This window comes from Osmerus mordax, chromosome 13, assembly GCF_038355195.1.
Source record: "Osmerus mordax isolate fOsmMor3 chromosome 13, fOsmMor3.pri, whole genome shotgun sequence".
NCBI lineage: Eukaryota > Metazoa > Chordata > Actinopteri > Osmeriformes > Osmeridae > Osmerus > Osmerus mordax.
In genome coordinates this window covers 14951089-14968365 of record NC_090062.1, presented here as the reverse complement: position 1 = coordinate 14968365, position 17277 = coordinate 14951089, and the positions used below count along the sequence as shown (strand labels likewise).

Below are 17277 nucleotides of genomic sequence, written 5' to 3'. Positions count from 1 at the left end.
TTGATAGAATGAGACTCTCTGGATAATAAAAATACAAGCCGTACCGAAACACACCATCCATGTCCAAGAATAGGTGAAGAAACTGAAGTAATGATTTAACGGGTCTGGTTTAATTGAATTACATTTTATGATATAGAGAAAGTAGAGACTAGGTCTCATTTAATTAGGTTTAATTGAAAAGGCATGGAGGAGCAACATGGGGGGTAGTGTGCGTGGTCTGTTACTGCCACAGTAATAATTAAGACACCGAAAGACTTAGGCTGTGGTGACCGCAGCTCCTAAAATGTGGCTTCTAGATCAGGGTTTAACTGCATCAGTTAGGAAATGTCAGACTAATAAAGTTCTTTTAATCTGCTTCATTACAAGGGGAGGCACCCTGGGTGACATGGCAGAATGAGATCAGGGATGTTGCCGCTGAAAGTGACAAACTGGCGTTCTGAAGAGTTTAGAAGGATCAGATGGTTGTTGGTTGTGGTATTCCCGTGTGTTTTTTTGTTGTTGCTCACCTTCACATTTCTGAGTTATCTCGTTGAACTTGTGTCCAGCGGGACATTTGCACTCAAAAGATCCCACTGTGTTGATGCAGTTTCCCCCCTGACAGAGGCCGGGGATGGCCTGGCACTCGTCCACATCTGCATCCAGGATAAACATACTCTTGGTGACACACACACTCAGCAACACACTTACCGACACACATTTATTTGCATGCATTTGACTCCATATTATTCTACCACATTTGTAACTTTATAACTTGCATATAACATTAAACATTACTTATATAGTTCCTTAGGTGTATGTGAAGCCCTCTGCCACATTGCTTGTTCAAAAGGAATGTACACATTTGATTCGATTTGACATATATTGAAAAGAGTAATTGGGGCTTTTCTGTAATTCCTGTTTGTCAAGTCTAATTGGAAAGACTTGGGCTGGAATTTTGTCTTGGTCCTGAGAGATCCTGGCCCTAAATGGCTGTCTCCCACTGAGGCGCGGCCATGTTTGTGAAAGGTGGAGAGGGAGAGGGTGAGGGAGGGTGATGGTGAGGGAGGGTGAGGGTGAGGGAGGGTGAGGAGGGTGAGGGAGGGTGAGGGTGAGGGAGGGTGAGGGAGGGTGAGGGTGAGGGAGGGTGAGGGAGAGTGAGGGAGGGTGAGGTAGGGTGAGGGGTGAGGGAGGGTGAGGGAGGGTGAGGGAGGGTGAGGGTGAGAGAGGGTGAGGGAGGGTGAGGGTGAGGGAGGGTGAGGGTGAGGGAGGGTGAGGGAGGGTGAGGGAGGGTGAGGGAGGGTGAGGGAGGGTGAGGGAGGGTGAGGGTAAGGGAGGGGAAGTACTTAGATGAACGACTGTCTGAGCTCAGACCATATGGCCCCAGGAGTACATCACATTATTTATTTTATCCGTTATTTTACCAGGAGAGTCCCAATTGAAATTAAAATCAATTTTTCAAGGGAGACCTGGCCAAGACACTAAACCTGAGGAGCTCACTCAAACACAAACACATGCAAACAGATACAGACGACACACGCACACAGAACTACACAAACCAACCCTAGAGTACTTTAAACAACAGCAACGTGACAACAGAGATAAAATAACTGCCCCCGCGAGGACTAGGATGTATAGTGCTCTATAGTCACACAACAACACATGCACACAGTACAGTATACACACACGTTTACAGCCATACGTACACACAAGGCAGTGCACACCGTTCTGGCATGCTGCACAGTCACAGACAGGCAGACAGACAGGCAGACAGACAGGCAGACAGACAGAGGGAGGGAGGGTGATCCTGCTGAAGAGAAGCCAAGTAGACGTTCAGGAAGGGAGGGAACAAAAGAAGATTGAGAGGTGGAAAGATAGACAGGTAGATAGAGGAACAGAGTCCAGACAGCTGCAAATGCAGTACAGCAGTGGAAAGAACAAAAGACAGACAGAGAGAGCGAGCGAGCGAGGGGGAGAAAGAGATAGAGAGAGAGAAAGAGAGAGAGATAAAGAGAGAGAGACAGACAGACAGAGAGGGAGGGACTGAGGGCTGGGTTACCAGAAATGAGCTCCCACACGTGGCACTGCCCCTGACCCGTGACAGTCACTCTGACAGCCCCACCGCGGTGGGTGTCTGCAGGCATTCCTCACTCAGGGGGAGCCCTGCTACCCATCCCAATTTAACCCAATTAGAACTAATCCTCTGGATGGGCAGGAGAGGGGGGTGAGAGGGTGAGGAGGGCGATAGAACTGGAGAGGCTAGAGAGAGAGAGAGAGAGAGAGGACAGAGAGACAGAGACAGAGAGAGAGAGAGAGAGAGAGAGAGAGATGAGAGAGAGAGAGAGAGAGAGAGAGAGAGAGAGAGACAGAGAGAGAGAGAGAGACAGAGAGAGAGACAGAGAGAGAGAGAGGCAGAGAGAGAGAGAGAGAGAGAGAGACAGAGAGAGAGAGAGAGAGACAGTGAGAGAGAGACAGAGAGACAGAGAGAGAGAGAGAGAGAGAGAGATACATAGAGAGAGAGATACATAGAGAGAGAGAGAGAGAGAGAGAGAGAGAGAGGAGAGAGAGAGAGAGACAGAGAGAGAGACAGAGAGAGAGACAGAGAGACAAAGAGATACATAGAGAGAGAGAGAGAGAGAGAGAGAGGAGAGAGAGAGAGAGAGAGAGAGAGAGAGAGAGAGAGAGAGAGAGAGAGAGAGATAGAGAGGACAGAGAGACAGAGAGACAGAGAGAGGGGTCGCCCACCTTGGCACGCCCCTGTGCGGTGGTTGGGTATGAAGCCTCGTCTGCAGGGGTGAGGCTGGGCCGGGGCACATCTCACAGGGGTGCCCCCACGCCCGCCCCCACCGTGGCACAGCACAGGGTCTTGGTGCACACGATGCCTGTCAGCTGGCCCTGACACATCTGCTGGTTCACCGACGCAAAGCAGGGTCCGGTCCGGTAGTCTGGAAACACATGGGTGCATGTATGTTAGCAGAGGCTATCCAACACTCACACACACACACCCACATGTATGTTAGCAGAGGCTATCCAACACTCACACCCACACACATGAATGTAGCAGAGGCTATCCAACACTCACACATACACACATGTATGTTAGCAGAGGCTATCCAACACTCACACACACACACATGTATGTTAGCAGAGGCTATCCAACACTCACACACACACACATGTATGTTAGCAGAGGCTATCCAACACTCACACACACCACACACATGTATGTTAGCAGAGGCTATCCAACACTCACACACACACACACATGTATGTTAGCAGAGGCTATCCAACACTCACACCCACACACATGTATGTTAGCAGAGGCTATCCCAACACTCACACACCCACACACATGGTATGTTAGCAGAGGCTATCCAACACTCACACACCCACACACATGTATGTTAGCAGAGGCTATCCAACACTCACACACACATGTATGTTAGCAGAGGCTATCCAACACTCACACACACATGTATGTTAGCAGAGGCTATCCAACACTCACACACACACACACACGTATGTTAGCAGAGGCTATCCAACACTCACACACACACACATGTATGTTAGCAGAGGCTATCCAACACTCACACTCACACACACATGTATGTTAGCAGAGGCTATCAAACACACACACACACACACACGTATGTTAGCAGAGGCTATCCAACACTCACACACAACACACACATGTATGTTAGCAGAGGCTATCCAACACTCACACACACACACACACACACATGTATGTTAGCAGAGGCTATCCAACACTCACACCCACACACACATGTATGTTAGCAGAGGCTATCCAACACTCACACCCACACACACATGTATGTTAGCAGAGGCTATCCAACACCTCACACCCACACACACATGTATGTAGCAGAGGCTATCCAACACTCACACCCACACACACATGTATGTTAGCAGAGGCTATCCAACACTCACACACACACACACATGTATGTTAGCAGAGGCTATCCAACACTCACACACACATGTATGTTAGCAGAGGCTATCCAACACTCACACCCACACACACATGTATGTTAGCAGAGGCTATCCAACACTCACACACACATGTATGTTAGCAGAGGCTATCCAACACTCACACACACACACACATGTATGTTAGCAGAGGCTATCCAACACTCACACACACACACACATGTATGTTAGCAGAGGCTATCCAACACTCACACCCACACACATGTATGTTAGCAGAGGCTATCCCAACACTCACACACACATGTATGTTAGCAGAGGCTATCCAACACTCACACACACACACACATGTATGTTAGCAGAGGCTATCCAACACTCACACACACACACACATGTATGTTAGCAGAGGCTATCCAACACTCACACACACATGTATGTTAGCAGAGGCTATCCAACACACACACACACACGGGTGTGTTTACCCGCAATGGACATTTCATTTATAACGTATTCCGTTCTCTAACCACCAAAAAGTTTCACTTGCTCCTTACGCCCCCCTCCCCCGCTAACCCCCCACCCCCACCCCCCACCCCTCCCCTGCCCCAAATATCCCTCACTCTATACAGAACACACCCTGCAAATGAAACACAAACACAGACCTCTCTTGCTCTCTTAGGACGAAAAAGAAAAGATAGAGAGAGAGAGAAAGAAATAAAGAGAGAGGGAGAGATAGAGAAAGAGAGGGAGAAGGAGAGAGAACGGAACAGAGAGAGAGAGAGAGAGAGAGAGAAAGAGAGGGGGAGGGAGAGACGCATCTCCCTCAATACGGCCTGGACACAGTCCAAAGGCAAAAATCATTTCCACATTTTGCAGCAGACAACAGACACACAGAGAGAGGAAAAGGGGTGCCCTGTTCCAGCATTACAGTCGTTTCTAACAAACGAGACATTGTGCCGTTCCTGAGTGGACCGGGGCCCAGCCCAAGCCCGTCACGTGTGCCCTGCCTCTCCAGGCCTCTCTGTCTCTGGCAGAACCGCTGTGTGAAACAGAACTGGGTCATCTCTCTCTCCCTCCCACCCGCTCTCCCTCCCTCCCCTCCTCCCCTTGGTGTATGGTATGTAGGCTATGCTGCTTTAAGTGCTTTAGCAGTCCTGAGGAGGAACCGAACCCTCCTCTCCACTCAGGAGGGATGACCAGACTCAGGAGCTGGTCGCAATCCCACCAGCTGGACTCCGGGTGCAACCGTCAATGTGCAAAGTGTTGCTTTGGACTGACTGACTGACCGTCTGGAAGACAAGCTGACTGGCTGGGTGGCTGGCAGGCTGGCAGGCTGGCTGAGTGACTGATAAATGACTTCCTTTCGACTGTCTGGCTGGCTGGCTAGCTGGCTAGCTGGCTAGCCGGCTAGCTAACTGGCTGGCTGGCTGGCTGGCTAGCTAACTGGCTGGCTAGCTAACTGGCTGGCTAGCTAACTGGCTGGCTGGCTGGCTGGCTAACTGCCTGGCTAGCTAACTGTCTGTCTAGCTCACTGGCTGACTGGCTGGCTGACAAACCTATATGGGGCAACATTGGACCTACAACCAGACCCACTGTGTGTGTAGATTTCTCCTTCCATCAGATGAAAGTCCATGTGACTGTCTGCCTGACACACATGATCCATCTGACATAATACCTGCTTATTAAGACCATCTCCAGCACCTGAGGATGAAGGAAAAGACAAACATGAACCCATCCAAAAGAGCAGAGGACTCGGTTGGGGGAGCGGGCGGGTCTGAGACTGTGAGGCAAACAGGGAGGGGCTCAGAGCTGTGGGGAGCATGTGGTGTCATTTCTCTCTCTCTCTCTCTCTCTCTCTCTCTCTCTCTCTCTCTCTCTCTCTCTCTCTCTCTCTCTCTCTCTCTCTCTCTCTCTCTGTCTCTCTCTCTGCCGGTCTCTCTCTCTCTCTCTCTCTCTGTCTCTCTCTCTATTTCTGCCGGTCTCTCTCTCTCTCTCTCTCTCTCTCTCTCTCTCAGTCTCTCTCAGTCTCTCTCAGTCTCTCTCTCTCTCTCTCTCTCTCTTTTTCTCTCTCTCTCTCTCTCTCTCTCTCTCTCTCTGTCAGTCTCTCTCAGTCTCTCTCTCTCTCTCTCAGTCTCTCTCAGTCTCTCTCTCTCTCTCAGTCTCTCTCTCTCTCTCTCTCTCTCTCTCTCTCTCTCAGTCTCTCTCTCAGTCTCTCTCTCTCTCAGTCTCTCTCAGTTTCTCTCTATCTATCTGTCTTTCTAGTTCCGCTGGTGGATCCGCCCATGTCTTCCACATCTGGGAACAATCCTGCAAGTCAAACACACACACACATTTATACACACATGCATTACATTCACACTCTATCTCACTCACACATACATAGACACACACATATAGTCTGAGCCCCCCCTTCACATACACACACACACACACACACACACATCAAATTCCCTCCAACCCTCATCCTCAAGCCAAGCAGGGATGAACCCAGGACAGACTAAATGTTCTAAAAAACATTGTTTTCCCAACATATGTTGAGACATGTCTTCAATTTGGATGGGTTAGGGATTGACTGTCAAAAGACTTCCAGTGTCAGTAACAGAATATATACCGTGGAGGCTGGCTTCAATAAAGGACTCCAGTGTTGACACAACAACCATGGAACTGGTGTAAAGTATAGAAACCCCCAACTAAGAATTGAAAGTTAAGTGAGTTTCCTAAATTCATTCCAGATACTTTGTTTACACCAGACCATCGTTTCCTACACTTCACTGCCAGTCTGAAACCCGCCTTTCCCTTCTCTCTGCTTTTCTAACCATCAAAAAAGTATTCACGTGAAGTCACTTGTGTCACACTTTCTGAGTGTGAGTGTGAGGGTAGGGGTGTTTGTGTGTGTGTTTCCCAGCTGACAGTGTGCAAAGCCTAGTATCAGGGTGTGACCATCCCTGTGGACACAGGGCCTGTCAGCAGAGCTATCTCTCCACTCAAGAGTTTACAAGCAAAACACACACACACACACACTTTGCTGAAAGGTTGGGATATCAACAGAGGTTGATAGGAGAATCACTGGGGCATTCTCAGACAAAAGGACTTCACAGCTGACTGCCTTCTCCATCCTGTCTGAACTGATAACTGATTGTAACCGCGTAACTCCCGTGTTGCCATGTCTTAAGCCGTCTTTTCACCAAGATGCCACAGCGGGATTGGACGGCATCCTCAGACAAAGTTTGCTTTTATTATTTCACCAGAAGCAGAGGGTGCTGGGGGATTTCTGAGCCCTCGCACGTGATTAGGACTGCTGTAACTTTCGGCTGGTCCCAAATTCCTCCCGAAATCGCATTTGCTACCAGCAGGAAGTACGTCAATCTAGCTACTCATTCAACACCCACCTTTTTGTTCTGTTTCATACCTCTCCAGAGGAAACAAGCTGCAGTGCCCTATAGGGCAGCTCAGCCCTAAGCAGCACAAACTGCCAGTGTGTCTCTACAATGTCAAGGTTGAGTGTGGCAGAGACTTTTATATTTTATTTATAGTCTTTCATTATATATTATATTATCTTATTGGGTGTGCTTTGCCTTCGGCAAGGGCACAACCTTTGTTCTCTCACATATATATTATTATTATTTTTATTATTCTTTTTGCCCCCCTAAAACTCAGTCAATATTTGGCCTACATAGACAACGTAGGTGTCAAAAGTTTCGTCTTGGTAGCGATTGAGTTGCTTCTATTGGAATTTACGTTCCGTTGCATGGTTTAAGTGGAAATTAAGTGTTTGTGGCGAAAAGTGAAGCTAACGGTGGCTAATTTGCTAGCCACAGTCAATGACGCTACTTACGTCACTAACGTCACGAAAACACGCGTGACTACCTTTGCCAGAACATTGGTTTCACATCTGTTAACTTGGGGGATAGCTAGGCTAACTATAGCTTTACTGCAAGGCAGCTGCAGAAACGCCACAAGAAAAGAGGCCAGGGTGATAACTATTTACTCATTTTACTTTGTGATATGACACACAATTGTGATGTGTAATGTACAATATAAGCTGCTATTATTAAGGAAGTACATCTACTTTCGGAAACAGTAGTCTACTATTTCACTGAAGTATTAGCATCATGACATTAGCCTGTGTTTCCCGGGCAACACATACTACAGTGGTCTATGATGTAGCGTTATCTGTTTTCAATCGTTAAAATAAACATTCCTCACATATACATTTTCGTTGTAGGATTTATTCTGACATTAGAAAACGATTTGTTGGTGAAATTACCATTACCTGTGGTTTCAAACCAGTGTAGCTCACTGCAACGCTGTAGCTTACGCGAGACACACTACAAAAACATCTAGCTACAGTACACAGCTGTTTAGGAAGTCAAACGGCGACAGAAAATGTTCGGTACTCCCCTTACTTAAATCAAAAGTCTATCTAACTACTAACCTGAACTTCATTGCCACAGCCTACACGTTGTCAATCTGTTCATGAAAATAATTAATTTCAGCCCAAACCGTACAACGGAACGTTAAATCCAATTCAACCAACGCAATCGCTACCAAGACGAACACAGCAGTAGTCTAGTACTGTACCGTAGTAGTACAATTTACCGGGGCAGCTTCTCCACACAGGGCTATATCGCATTTTGCGTTTTTACTGACAATGATCGCTACCAGTGAGCTTTTTATGAATGAGCGATTTTCCACTAAATAAATGTCAAGCTTATTTACGTTTTGGGGGGCATATTTTCAGTTAGCAGATGGTACCGTGAATCGCGATTCCATCTTCTACTGCCGGGTAACGTCGTAGAATAATCTTCAAAGGGGTTGTTTATTCATGAATGAATGCAATATGAGTAGGCTAAATGCCTGAAAATATCATGAGAAGGGAAAAACTTAAAATGACGTTTAAATCATAGAGATTAGGTCAATTTTTACACCGGTCTGCACTAATGTCAAGAAAACACGCGTGACTACCTTTGGCAGAACATTCGTTTCGCATCTGTTAACTTGGGGGATAGCTAGGCTAACTATAGCTTTACTGCAAGGCAGCTGCAGAAACGCCACAAGAAAAGAGGCCAGGGTGATAACTATTTACTCATTTTACTTTGTGATATGACACACAATTGTGATGTGTAATGTACAATATAAGCTGATATTATTAAGGAAGTACATCTACTTTCGGAAACAGTAGTCTACTATTTCACTGAAGTATTAGCATCATGACATTAGCCTGTGTTGCCCGGGCAACACGTACTACAGTGGTCTATGATGTATCTGTTTTCAATCGTTAAAATAAACATTCCTCACATATACATTTTCGTTATATGATTTATTCTGACATTAGTAAACGATTTGTTGGTGAAATTACCATTACCTGTGGTTTCAAACCAGTGTAGCTCACGGCAACGCTGTAGCCTACCCGAGACACTAGTGTGAGTAGCTAACAAAAACTCCTCAGCTGTTCAAGTCAAACGGTGACAGAACATGTTCGGCACTCCCCTTACTCAAAAGTCTTTCAATAGTTGAAACAATCTGACTACTAACCTGAACTTCATTGCCACAGCCTAAACTTTGTCAATCTGTTCATGAAAATAATTAATTTCAGCCTTAACCGTACAACGGAACGTTAAATCGAATTCAACCAACGCAATCGCTACCAAGACCAACACAGCAGTAGTCTAGTACTGTACTGTAGTAGTATAATTTACCGGGGCAGCTTCTCCACACAGGGCTATATCGCATTTTGCGTTGTTACTGACAATGATCGCTACCAGTGAGCTTTTTATGAATGAGCGATTTTCTACTAAATAAATGTCAAGCTTATTTACGTTTTTGGGGGCATATTTTCAGTTAGCAGATGGTACTGTTTGAATCGCGATTCTATCTTCTGCCGGTAAAGTCGTAGAATAATCTTCAAAGGGGGTTCTTTATTAATGAATGAATGCAATATGAGTAGGCTAAATGCCTGAAAATATCACGAGAAGGGACAACTTAAAAGGACGTTTAAGTCATAGAGATTAGGTCAATTTTTACACGGTCTGCCAAATGTATTCGTTTTGATTCAGCCTGTCAGCTGCCTCTTGCAGGGGAAATGAGAAGACATCATATTTCATTCGACACTTCACTCGTATTTTGAGTTGTAAATGAGCAGCAAAAAAAAGATGCTTTTAAATCTATGTAATCTTTATAAATAATAAGTAGGCCCGATGCATTTTTATATAAAATATACAGACCCCTGTGCAACCGACGCAAGCAAGCACACCCTACAATTTCCCCAGAAATTGTACCCTCTCTAGTATATCTTATATTTTACCTACGCAGGCCGATCTTAAGGTCCACAGCTGGAGAGACAAATACGTGCTTTCTCCCCTTGCCAGATCACGTGACAACCTCCTGTCTCTACTAACGTGATAAGATCTGGGTCCATGTAGGACCATGTGCTGTAAATAGCATGAAGAACAGTGTGTTTTATCAGAGACAAAGAGGGGTTGGGGCACACAATGGCTTTCCCTTGGGAAGGAGTGGAATCTGGCCAAGGAAATTACAGGAAAAGTAACTTTACTCAAAAGGCCACCATATCCACTGGCCTGATTTTTACAAGGGGCACCAGTGGGTTTCAATCTGCTGTTGCGAAGCATCCTCCAATCAAAGCTCACAGATCAGTGTGAGGTCCCTTTGTATAAACTGATCCAGGTTTGTGATGCGATTAGAAAAAAAGGACGTAAGCAGGATCCGGATGTGCGTTTGAACACATTACCAGGAAAGTTCAACATCTGAGATAACTTGACTGTTTAACAGGAGGGATGAGGAGATCTCGATGGTAGGCTCTCCAAAGAGCATTCTTGTTGTCGTAAACACACACATGGCCACACAAATACACACACACCTACAAAACACACACACACACATCACACTTACACACAAACACAAGTAAGAAAATATTAACTCTGTTTTGATACCACCCACATGAACACATAGCCAGTGCAGAGTTAGGCCCAAGTTTTCAAGACAACAAATTTAGACGAATTATACGATGTTTTCATTTACCAGACGCTTTTGTCAACACCCAACTCACCATGGCCCTCAGAAAACATTTGAGTTTGGGGACTCAGTAACTCAAATATTGATTTGGCAGTTTTGATGCCAAGACAACGCCTATTCAAATGATTATACAATCCAAAACCAAGCCTGTTGAACTGTGCCTCATTGAAGTGTTTTTGCTACAGATAACAACACAAATTAACTGTTTGAGTTGAGGGGCCAAACTAGTCGAAAACTCATGCAGATAGATTCATCCAAAGACATGTCAGCGCAGCCACAGTGGAAGAATCTGGCAAACTGACATCTTTACAAACCCCCTCTCGTTACCAGGGAAACCCCCACTCGTTAACAGGGACAATCAGGAATTAGGGGTCTGCTGCTAAAGCAAATATTATCATTACAAGGTCAACGCTATGACCCTCAAGGGGTCATCACCGCCAGAGACCGCTGCCTGCATCCGTCTAACATACAGTACTCCCTTGTGGTTACAAACACACACACTCAAACACACACACACACATTCAAACACACACACACTCAAGCACACAGATGACTAAAAGGCCATAAGCTGTGCTCTGTGTACATGTGTACATGACTTTCTGCAGCTTCCAAGCACCACGGTTAAACCACAGGGGGAATGGAGTTCTTTCGTTTACAAACAGAAAACATTCAATAATCCATTACATCCCCCCAGACAGTCGTGGATGACCAGATGTGGAAAATAATGGTTGTCGCTCAACAACAAACCCTGCACAGATCACCAGCCAGCACCATTACAAAACGGACAGAGTATCCATGCCAAAGCGATAACCGTTGTTGTTTTTAGGTAAAAAATACATTTAAAAAAAGGAATATTGTTGTAATGTTAGAACCACAATTCTGTAAAGAAAGAGTTGCTGTATGAAGTAACTTAGGCACACAGAGAGGAGATGAGAGGAGAGGAGAGGAAATGAGGAGATGAGAGGAGAGGAGTGGAGAGGAGATGAGAGGAGATGAGGTGAGAGGAGAGGAGAGGCGATGAGAGTAGATGAGATGAGAGGAAATGAGAGGAGAGGAGATGAGAGAGTGTTTTGTCTCTGACAGAGAGGGGTGCAGAGGGGGTCTCACCTCTCTCACACTGCGCCCCGGTGAAGCCGTAGGTGCACACGCAGCGGTTGGGGGCCACACACCTGCCTCCATTCAGACAGCCTGTCTCACACACCGCTGGAAGCACAGGAGCACACAGGGCCCTCAGGTGAAGCATGAGCAACGTTAAGCTCTCTGTGGGTGTGTCACAGAGCTGTTGTGACTTGTTCCTTACGTTGGCCGCAGTGAGCTCCTATATAGCCCTTCTGACACGTGCAGTGGTCCTCTGCACAGGAACCTCCGTTCATACAGCGGATGTTGCAGTGCTGGACTGTAGGGGCGAAGAAACACACACACAAGTCAGGTTTACAGTTGAAGTGAACACACATGCTGGCTATATTCATAACATAGGCACTGTAAAGGCTCTAGCTACACTCAAACCCCCGTAGGACAGAAGTGAGAAAGCTGAAAGTCAGTCACAAAGGTGTGATGGGCTTAGACACTTTGAGAGACTTGGACACTCTGGAAGAGACAACATCAAAGTTTTACTTTCGACGCAACAACAAAAAAAACATGGTGGGATTGCCTTACAATATAAACACTTATGAATGCCCTGTGAACCGTGTTTATCATGAATCATACTCAGATGACCACATGATGTCAAACTGCTGTGAGCTGCTCCAGAGCAACATGTTACGATGTTGACTGTGGACGCCTTCCAAAGCACCCACCTATTCAGCTCAGACACACAATAATCCAATTTCTCTCTTAAAAAGCATATTTCATCAATAGAGTACAGAGAAGTGCAAACAGGCTTTTGTGAGGCGTTTAGGTATGGTTTGGGGTAAGTTTTGGTCTATTGTTATTTTATGCTGCATGACTGAGTACATGCATACAAGCCAGCCTGTGTCCCTCATTTAGTGCAACACGAGCCCTGAGACAGGATGTGACATCACACTGCCGTCAGGTCAGAATCCAGACAGAGATTTCAGCTGGAATGATCTCTGCCAAAACAGCTCTCACATACCATCTGAGCCCCTCTCAAGTTTTCTCTCCTGGGGAGGAAATATCAAACGTATTCTTATTTCTGCTTCAAATCATCTCTCAACACTTGACATTATTGTTGTAGTTCGGCAGGGAAAGCTTAGATCATTTTCACAGTGCAGATCCTCCTAACTGTTCAGTAAAAAGGGTGGCTCTCAGAGGAGGGGGGGGGGCATGCCTGTGCCTCACTAAACTTTCACACAAATTTTCATACCTAAATAAAATAATATTTTGACCTAGTTTCCATTTACTTATCGATGTGTCACTTCTGTTTTTGCACATGTGTTCTGCAGTGGTGTAGTCCAGTATGAAGTATTCAATTTACCAAGTCTCCCTCCTCCCCAAAGCAAACTGCTGTGGTAATCTCTTAAGGGCATACACTGTATGTCTGCCTAGTCTGCACCACCGGTCTTCTCTCTTCACGGTGTCACTCGCTAAAACAGCAGCCAGTGTACAGAGTGAGGGTGTTCGTGGAGCGTACCTGACTTGGACCCACACGAGGGAGAGATCTGCCCAGTGGGACAGGTGCACATGTTGGGTCTGGAACAGAAGCCGTCTCCACACGTACTGCGGCAAATGGCTGCAGACGACAAGCAAAGCACAACTCACACAACCTCTTCAGAATAGACACAGCGCATAACCATGTACAGTGTAAACAAACATAAAAATACAATAAATTCAATGCTGTTCAAGAGCTGGTTTTCTGGCTCCCTAAAGAATAACAGGACTCTGTTTTCTCTTCTGTCACTACAGGCTGGAAGTTCCAACAGGTCTATCTGACCGTTGGATCAAATTCACAAGAACTCAAACGGACCCCCCTTGCCTAATATGGACGTTATGGTTTTCAAAAGCCCATCATGGTTTGATAGCTGGAGTCCCCGTGCCCGAGGCCCTGGCCTGCTATTTCTTCTCCATGTTATAGTACAGACATTCTGTAGCTTGTGCTTGTGTACAGGCATGTCTGGCTCATCTTACTACTATGTGCTCCTGTTCCCACAGTCTAGTGCTGGCAAGACCTCCTCTTCAGTTCACCCCCCCCCCCGTCCTCCTTCCCTCCCTCTCTCCTTCTCTCCTCCTCTCCTTCCCTCCCTCTCTCCTTCTCTCCTCCTCTCCTTCCCTCCCTCTCTTCTTCTCTCCTCCTCTCCTTCCCTCCCTCTCTCCTTCTCTCCCCCTCTCCTCCTCTCCTCCTCTTCGGTCTTCACCCCTTCCCCTCTCTCCTTATCTTCCCGTTCACTTTTTCCCCCTCTCCTCGTCCCCCCGTCCCCCCCCACACCCAGACCAGTCAGGTGGAGTCCAGACGCTGACCCTGCCGCCTGCTTAAACTATGTCATCAGAGCGGCCGACAGGCAAGGAGCCAGAATGCAATCACACACACTGCTGGGTCTGAGGTCTTCCTGTCTGCCTGCTCTTGAGGGAGGAGAGAGCTATGGACATACATCAGGCCATATTCCATGCAGTGTGAACTGCTACCGATCAAACGTAGGCGTTTAAGTGAGTGGACGGTATGGTCACTGGTTGTAATCTGATGAAAGAGTGCTATCCGAGGCTAATGCTAGGTAGATGTGCTGTGCTAGCTTGGTGTCAGATGAAGGGCGACACTCACGGACGATGCACTGGTTTCCCCCTGTGAGAGTCTTCCATCCTGGACAGCAGTAAGCGTTGGTGCGAGATCCACACACGTTGGGTCTGGGGGGGGAAACCAAGGAACATCAAACACTTGAATAGCAAACTGTTTCCCTACCTACACAAAATCTACTTTTATATGTATACTTCTGTGGTCACGTGCCATGGCTAAGACAATTATGAAAGTTGCTGCAAGGAAACAGCACAACCTAGAGCTGCATCACTGAATTGTTCACCCTGATCTGTCATTCGGACATGGTTTACACTTCCTACTCCAGAAAAAGGGCTTAAAAATGAGTTCGCATTAAAAATGAATTTACTTTCAAACAACAAAAGCATGTGGTCTTTGTAGGAAATGACTATCAGCTCTCTGCTTTTAGAGTTTGACAAACGCAGGCACACACACACACACCATCTCCCTACCAGTGACCCACTGTGTACAGCTGCAGATGTGATTTATCCCAGAGTGAGGTGTGGTGTTTCTGGCCAGAAAGGATTAGGCTGTGACTCTCTTTCTGTGCAGCAGGCATTCCCACAGCAACACACGGCCAATAGCCTCCTTTGTTTGGATGTAATTTATTATTGCAGTCAGCAGGAATGTGATAGTCTTGCCAGTATTTAATTACCAAACTTTCCTCCAAACATCCCATCACTGAGAATCTCACTTGTTGGGGTTGACCTGCATTCTCAACAAATTAAAAACAGAAAAAGTTGAACTATCCTGTGACCCTTTTCCCTGTTACTTTAGTATGAACGACCAGTGGGCAAAGTGTATGTTGTTATGAGGGAAATCATTTAAGGGACTAAGTATTGTTATTTGCTGCTTTTTAAGCTAACATATAGGCCTGCATTGTGTGTATAGGACTGAAAAGGATGCTTGCCAAATCTGCAGCAACTTTCCCTAAAATATCCAGATTGAAATGAACTGCACTCATGACTGACAGGTGGGTCACATCTATACGAAAGTACACAGCCTTAAAGTTGAACCTACATACAATCGTAATTTAACACGGCTATGTGATTTTTTTAATGATCTGAGCCAGGTGAGTTTTACAGTAGGACAAAGTGTTACCCCCTGAGGACTTCACTTCCTCCTCTCCGCTTCGCTCTGCTTGCTCTGGGCTCCGTCGGTTTAGCCGTCTCGCTGTCTCCAGTCGCAGTCCCCTCTCCTGCCTCGGCACTCAACGACAGCACTGCCACTATCCCCACGACCAACTTCAACAGCCGACCCTGTCCCATTCTTCCCTGGTTGGCCTCAACAAATACACAACTCCTCTTTTCCTGCGGAATTATTTATCTTCTTTTATAGATCCCAACTCCAACGCCCCCTTAGAAGTCCCAAGTCAAGAGCTGCAAAACAATAGGATGGGGTTTTTTTCCGTTTCGTTTTCAGAAAGGCGCAAACGGGTGTGCAGAGGATGTAACGCAATGTTTCTTAATGTAACCCATTATTCTAGATGTTGCAGTGCAAAGTTACAGAAGATAAGCTCACAATACAATATCACATAAAGATAGGCGAGGAAATCAGCTTAGTTCAGAAATATTAGGCAACAGTACATTTCATAAAACCAAGGAAAATATGCAATTGCGCACTGGATAAAGCGCACTAAGCTACGCTGACGAATAACTCACCCTCTCTCCCAAGGAGGAATTCCTTGAAACCCAAGCAAGAGAAGAAAACCACCTATACACTTCAACCTTTTACTAGATGAACCATTTAAAGAAAATAATAAAGATAGATTAAAAAAACAAAAACCCTCAAGATGTCCGATGAAGTCTAATCTTAGTTTAGCATTTTGATTCTCTCCATCACAACCGTTGCATTCAACACAATCTATGCGGTCTAGATTTCGCCTGGATTAATTAGAGGCGTTGGGGCATTCCAAAGGATGAGATGTGTAAAACGCTTCCCTCTCTTCAGCTCTCCCTCACCGAGAGTTCTCTAGTCTCTCTTCATCTCTGCCCTCCTAAACTTTCTCCTAAACTTTTTTTTTTGTCCTGCTCTCGCGATACACAAATTCCATCGCAAATTATGTGCAGTGAGTTAAACAGGAGTGAATGGGATCCCAGACTCATACAGCAACAGCGAGAGTCTTACTCACAAAATGCGGTAAGCGTTTACTCAGCACGTGATGGCACAAGATGATGTTTTCCAGAAACAAGAGATCATAACAGACATAATGAAACTGCACGCGAGTCCTCCCCATGGCATTTTCCCTATGAGATCATTGGTGTATAACGTGATGACAGACACCTGTTTTTTGCTTTACTTTCTAATAATGCGTATGGATGTAAATCAAACGACAGTTACAAGGCATGGCACTTCACAAGTCATTGACAGCCTCCATCTAAGAGACCACTGCCTCCACTAAGAAGATGACAGCATATCACTTAGCACTCTAAACATCCCAGCCCACACATCTCTTTAAGAGGGAGTCACATATTCCAGTGTTGTTGGGAATAGTGAGGCAGTAATCTGCCTTGGAATTATTACCATCGTGTCTGGTAAACAGAAGAAAACTAAGATTTAAAGTTAACAAATGTTGGGAAATTGTGCTAGAGAGTACTCTGATCATTACATCCTCCAAGGGTGGG

At 46.0% G+C, this 17277-nt stretch overlaps 1 protein-coding gene across 1 annotated transcript in view; it reads right to left on the bottom strand.

Annotated features, from left to right (window-relative positions):
* fbn1 (fibrillin 1) overlaps nt 1-16555 on the bottom strand; it is a 55798-nt gene extending 39243 nt beyond the window's left edge. Inside the window, 10 exon segments of the mRNA XM_067249466.1 lie at nt 507-632; nt 2722-2785; nt 2787-2819; nt 2821-2921; nt 12058-12153; nt 12251-12346; nt 13541-13639; nt 14663-14745; nt 15755-16032; nt 16315-16555. Coding sequence (XP_067105567.1) covers nt 507-632; nt 2722-2785; nt 2787-2819; nt 2821-2921; nt 12058-12153; nt 12251-12346; nt 13541-13639; nt 14663-14745; nt 15755-15921 — 865 coding nt within the window. The 5' untranslated portion in view covers nt 15922-16032; nt 16315-16555.
* Between the last annotated feature and the right edge of the window lie 722 nt (nt 16556-17277).